The sequence below is a fragment of the Rhipicephalus sanguineus genome, chromosome 3, assembly GCF_013339695.2.
Source record: "Rhipicephalus sanguineus isolate Rsan-2018 chromosome 3, BIME_Rsan_1.4, whole genome shotgun sequence".
NCBI lineage: Eukaryota > Metazoa > Arthropoda > Arachnida > Ixodida > Ixodidae > Rhipicephalus > Rhipicephalus sanguineus.
The window spans coordinates 79774402-79781157 of NC_051178.1; the positions used below are offsets into that span (position 1 = coordinate 79774402).

Here is a 6756-nt window from a genome sequence, read left to right on the forward strand (position 1 = left end):
GCTTGCTGTACAGTGAATTCTTTGTCTGATCTCACTGAGCTGTTTTAATATACCCAAGAATTGCTGTTGTATTACCTTACTTACTCCTGCGACATGTTTCATACTTGGTCGCCTAACAATTTGTGGTGCGTCAGCATTGACGTCATCTGTTTTTTCCGCCTTTTGTTTTTGCCACCTGCGCACCAGATGTTTCAGTTACCACAGGTGTTCGTGTTCCGTTCGTCATTTGCATATTGTGCTTTGAATCACTTTGCTCGTTTTTCTTAATTCGGCATTCTGCCACCAAAAAAGGCTCCCACCACCAACTCTTGGTATTCGCCAGCTCTTGAAGACGTTGGCACAATTCTTGGTGATCGAAGATCCCGTAAGCGCAATCGTTTCGCCACAACCCAAATGTTTACTAAAAACCAAAGCCGTTCCAGCACAACCAGTACGATTCTAGCAGGTTTTTCGGCACTGAATTACACTGGGAAAACTGGTACATGCTCGCATTCACTGGGACTTTGGTGTATTGGCTTCGTCGCTGTGACGCTGGCTCTCACTGGGAAGAGCTGGAGACGCTAGAATTTTCACTGAAGTGCGCTGGTGCACACTGAAGCCTCTACTGTCTCTGCCAGTGCCGCGCGCTGCTTTCAGTATTTTGCGCCGCGGAGTGTTTCGGTATCGTTGTATATGGAATGTTTTATTCTATGGTACCGCTAGATGCCATCCTAACAGGTCCCAAACATATGTCACAAGTCCTGCTTGGCGCATTGGCTAGTTGCGTGGGCAAAGTGATGGAGAGGGTGATCCTCGGACGCCTGGAGTGGTACATGGAATAAAATAACATCTACCCAGATACCATGTCCGGCTTTCGCCGTGGTCGATCATCAATTGCTAGCGTCATCGACCTAATCACCTTCGTGGAGCACGAGAAAGACCGCAAGCGTCTTTGCGCTTCCTTGTTCCTCGACGTCAAAGGGGCCTATGACAACGTTACTCATGAAGCCGTCCATGCCGCGCTAGAAGACGTCGGAGTGGGTGGTCGAATGTTTAAATGGATACGCAGCTACCTCTGCATGCGATCCTTTTTTCTGATTACGGAGGATGGGCGGACTTCCCTACACTACAGTTATCGTGGTGTTCCCCAGGGTGGTGTGCTGAGCCCTGTGCTGTTCAATCTTCCGCTGATTGCTCTCCATGCACACTTGCCAAGCACTGTTCGTTTGTCAACGTACACAGATGATAACTGCGTCTGGACATCTGCGGCAACTCGCCTGCTGCTGCGAGCGAGAATCCAGAGAGCTGCCACTCAAATTGCTCTGTACCTCCGTGATCGGGGTCTGGAAATTTCTACCGGAAGTGTGCTCTTCTGGCATTTACGCGCAAACCCATGACTAACTACAGTGTATCAATCAGTGGTCATAGTATACCGTATTGTCGATCACACAAGTTTCTGGGCGTCGTAATAGACAAAGAAATATCATGGAGCCCTCACGTCTCGCACCTGAAAAAGCGGTTGGCAGACATTTCTCACCTCTTCAAGTTTTTCGCTGGAAAGACTTGGGGAATGTCGCTCAGTGCTATGTTACAATTGTACAGGGTGCTGTTTCTCGGTTTCCTGCGATACAGTTTGCCTGCATTAACTAACAGAAACAAGACAAGTCGACGCATGCTACAAAGTGTCCAGGCCCACACCCTCCGGATTTGTTTAGACCTGCCTCAAAGTGCTTCAACAGCGGCGACCATAGCCATCGCCAAGGACCACCTCATAAAGACTCATATTGAGGTTGAAGCGCTGAGGACCCACATAAGGCATCTCGCCCGGACAGACCACGCACCTCCTTTTGCCGAACAGTAACCACACACGGCCAATCTCTACCGACTAGCTTCACACCGGCGGCGAGACCTTCGGTTCGTCTATGGTGCCTGAAACAACCAATCATCAACCTGACAATACCAGGCGTGCAGAAAAAACAAGATCTGTCAGCACCAGCTCTTAAACAGTTCGCTCTACTTCTATTGTACGAGAAGTATCACGACTCGACTCACGTCTACACCGACGGCTCCGTCCTACCGAGCAGTTCAACAGCGGCGGTCGTGGTTCCAGCGATCGCCACAACTATAAAGTTCAGGACGGCTCACCCAACAACATCTACGGCAGCAGAACTCACAGCGCTTCGCGCCGCTTTGCTTTTCTTTAACGACCAAATGAGAAAGAGATGGACGATTTTCTGCGACTCCAAGGCGGCACTGCAGTCTCTACTGTCGCCTTTACGCCGCGGTCCGCACGAACAGCTAGTATTTGAGACTGCCGAGATGTTCCACCACCTAACCGAGAAAGGACATCGCATTACATTTCAATGGCTACCAAGTCACTGTGGGATTATCGGCAATGAACGCGCCGATCAAGCTGTCCGTTCAGCTCATGCAGAGGACCGCGACCTGTCGATACCTTTTTCTAGGACAGACGCTGCTCGGAAGCTCCGCATGCTCGCTCGCCAATGCACTATGTCCAATTGGAATGAGCCACATTTCATGCATGCACGACTACACTCCTTTGATCCCACGTTAAGCCTTCGACTGCCATCAAGACTTCGCCGAGGTGACGCTACCGTTCTGTGCAGATTATGGCTGGGCGTCGCGTTTACCCATGCGTATGCATTCCGCATAAGGACGGCCGACACCACCGCCTGTGAAAACTGCGGCGACGAAGAAACAATTCGACATGTTCTGTGTGACTGTCTGGAGTATAGCACACAGAGACAAACTCTTTGCCATGCTTTCAACAAGTTGGACGACCAGCCTCTATCAGAAGAGAGACTACTATGCTATCGTCCGGACATAACGTCGCAGAAGAAGGCTTTACAAGCACTACTAGCCTTCCTGCGATCCACTGGCCTGTCAGAGCGCCTCTGAGCGGAACGCTATCGTGTGTGTGTGTGGTTGCGATTGTTGTTTTTATTATTATTTATTTTCTCTCTCTCGCTTTCAAACCCCTATTCCTCAACCCCATTGCAAGGTAGCATACCGGATACAAACTTCTGGCTATCCTCCCTGCCTTCCTCTGCTCTTTCTCTCTCTCTCCCTAGCTTGACCGAGAAAGAGGATTGGATGCGTACTATTTTCGTGATGTACGTGATATGTGAGATATGAGGATGAGGGTGTCGTAGGTTGCCGGCTGATCTAGTCTTACGAAATTTGGAGGCGATTGCGCCGCTCGGTTTCCTCTTTTCAGGTTATATTGAACTAATGTCTCTTTTAAAGCGAAGCGCGGGCAGGCTATGAAGTAGTCGCGCGCAGCGCGACGCAACCATGCACAAGCCGGTGGCCTATGAGCTATTCCGCATAAAGTCTTTTACCGGGCCCTCATATCACCACACCACACCCCGCGTAAGTGTCACTCATCACCAGTCACATGCGCGACCTGTAACATTTAAAAACTCCAAGAGTAGCCGCGACACCTCTTTCCTGAATGTGCAGTGACCACGCGGAAACACAATATCCTTTTCACTGTCATGTAGCGAGCCTAAACGTTGGAGAGCTTCAAAGAAATATTGACGATCTTTGTCAAGCTCACGACAGTTAAGCAAATAAACTTCTCTATCCACAGGTGTTGCACGCCGGGCACAATGGCGTCGCGGAGAGTGTAGGAACAGTTTCGGTTTCGGTTTCACTGCCAATGTCTGGCAACCACGAGCAACCCTGGTGTGCCGCCGGAGGGCGCGGTCAATGTAAATATCGTCTCGAGTTACACCCGGGGACACAGGAGGAGAACAGCGGACGCTCCCGGGGGACGAGACGCGCTCGTGGGGCCTCGTACAACTCAGGCATGTATACTTAATAATAAACAGTTAATCAGTTTAATTTAGCCAGGAAATCAATTCCTCTACATAATTGGTGACCCGGAGTTAGAACAGCGAGTGTTTCAACCCTCAAGAGTCCTGTACATCTGACTAGTTCCTTGCAAAACATCAACGGTGAGCGCAATGGCGACCAACGACGCTACCCAGACGGAGAGAACCCACGAAGCCCCGCAATATCCTGCCGTCTCAGCAGTTGCACTCAAACTTCCGTGTTTCTGGCCTGCAGACCCTGTTCTTTGGTTCGCTCAAGTCGAGGCCCAGTTTACTACAAGAAGAATTTTGTCTCAGGAAACAAAATTCCATCAGGTTATTGCGGCCCTAACGCCAACCGAAGCAGCCGAGGTGCGCGATATCATCCTCGCCCCTCCGACCGAGCAGCCATACGACGCGTTGAAACGCGAGCTCATCCGCCGCACCACCCTCTCCGAGCAGAAGCGCCTGCAACAGCTCCTAACAGCCCAAGACCTGGGGGACCGCAAACCATCGCAGTTGCTTCGTGGCATGCGCCAGCTCCTGGGAGAGAAGGCGTCGAAGATGGACGACTCCCTCCTCCGCCAACTGTTTCTCCAACGCCTCCCTGCAAATGTTTGCATGGTTCTTGCAGCGGCTGGCGACTTGCCCCTCGATGACCTCGCCGCTCTCGCTGACAGGGTGTTGGAGGTAGCGACACCGACGATCTCCGCTTTTGAAGGCGTAAAAGCGAGTGAAGTTTCTCCCGTTACGTCGACTGGAAATTGTTCTGCGGAGTTACAGTCGCTCAAGCAGGAGGTCCAGCGGATTGCACAGTCTCTAGAGGCATTGAAACTCCAGGTAGAAAGACGATTCCGCTCCACTTCACGCAATCGCACATCGTCTCGCTCTTCTGATACTGGACGCATCTGCTGGTACCATCATCGCTTTGGGGATAATGCAACCAAGTGCGTGTCACCTTGTGCCCACCAGGGAAACGTGCCGGCCACGCACTATATGCGGCTGGTGCGCCAGGCCCAATGGCATGCCGCTTGTCATCTCCTTCCGACAGTATCCGAGCAACTCCAACAGTCAAGTAATATCAAGAAATCCAAAAAAGTTCAATTTTCATTTGGTAAGCAGCCCGCGTCTAAACCCGATAACTCGTTCACTACGCCAAAGAATTTGTCTCAGCTATCCGGCCAACCTGAATCCAGTTTATTTTATGTGGTGGACAAAGTCTCAAAAACCCGCTTCCTGGTGGACACAGGTGCTGAGGTCAGTGCGGTTCCGGCGACGCGTGCAGATCGGCAAGGCCAACCAACATACAATCTGCAAGCCGTGAACGCCACGCGAATTGCAACGTTCGGCCAGCGCTCCCTAACGATGGACTTCGGGCTGCGCCGAACCTTTCGTTGGGTATTCTTGGTGGCCGACGTGAAGCATGCGATCGTCGGAGCTGACTTTCTTCGCCACTTCGGTCTTCTTGTGGAAATGAAGAATTGCCGTCTACGTGATGCCACAACACACTTAAGCATTCACGGCATCACGGCATGCATGGAAATGATGACATCAACGCTGCTTCGACCAGAGGTACCGAATTCCAACCCCTACTTCACAGACTTGTTGACGGACTTTCCTTTCATCACGTCTCCTGTGAACACAACATGCCCGGTCAAGCACAGCGTGACGCATCACATTATGACAACAGGACCACCAGTGCACACCCGTCCTCGCCGCTTGCCGCCTGAGAAGCTGAGCATTGCTCGACGGGAATTTGAGCATATGCTCGAACTGGGTATTGTGCGCCCATCCTCTAGCCCTTGGTCATCACCACTCCACTTAGTCCCAAAATCTACTCCAGGTGACTGGCGTCCATGTGGCGACTACCGTTCCCTCAACAAAGTGACGCAACCGGACCGCTATCCGATTCCTCATTTGCATGACTTTGTTGGAACACTGCACGGCGCCACTGTTTTCTTTAAAATTGACCTCATAAGAGCATACCATCAGATCCCAGTTGAAGAGGCAGACATCCCAAAAACAGCAGTCACAACACCCTTTGGCTTATTCGAATACACCAGAATGCCATTTGGACTGCGTAATGCATCGCAAACTTTCCAGCGGTTCATCGACGAGGTGACCCGAGGCTTGGATTTCTGCTATGCATACGTCGACGACATCCTGGTTGCCAGCGTTTCGTCCGAACAACACGCTACCCATTTGCGGCAACTACTTTCGCGTCTGGACAAATATGGAATCATCATCAACCCGGATAAGTGCCTCTTCGGAGTACCAGAGATGGACTTTTTGGGACATCGCCTCACATGTGACGGTATAAAACCCCTGAATGACAAAGTTCAAGCTATTGAAAATTTTCCATTGCCTGAAAACAAGCGAAAACTTCGGCAATTCCTCGGTCTAGTTAACTTTCATCGACGCTTCATACCAGTTTGTGCGCACACACTGAAGCCATTAAATGATCTCCTCTCAACCCCTGGACCAGGCACTGCACCACTACAGTGGACGGACGACGCTCGTGCCGCCTTCGGCATAATCAAATCTGACCTCGCAACGGCAGCTCTCCTAACTCACCCGCAGCCAGACGCACCAACTCGCCTCATGGTAGACGCCTCTAGCAACGGCGTGGGTGCTATACTGCAGCAATGCATCGGTGATGAATGGAAGCCTCTCGCATTCTTTTCAAAAACACTGTCCCCTGCACAAACCCGGTACAGCATATACGGACGTGAGTTACTCGCTATTTATTTGGCAGTGAAATATTTCCGCCACTTCCTGGAAGGCATGTCATTCTATATTCTCACTGACCACAAGCCACTGACTCACGCCTTCACCACTCGATCGGATGGACTGTCACCGAGAGAAATTCGACAACTGGCATTTTTATCGGAATTCTGTACTGATATTCGCCATGTCGCTGGCTCTGCGAACGCCGCAGCTG

General features: G+C 51.1%; 1 protein-coding gene across 1 annotated transcript; it reads left to right on the top strand.

The window, feature by feature from the left end:
• The first annotated feature begins 3968 nt into the window (after nt 1-3968).
• On the top strand, nt 3969-5139 carry LOC125757835 (uncharacterized). The gene is made up of 2 exons (XM_049414035.1): nt 3969-4505; nt 5065-5139. The coding sequence occupies exons 1-2, from the start codon at nt 3969-3971 to the stop codon at nt 5137-5139; spliced, it is 612 nt and encodes a 203-aa protein (XP_049269992.1).
• The last annotated feature ends 1617 nt before the right edge of the window (nt 5140-6756 follow it).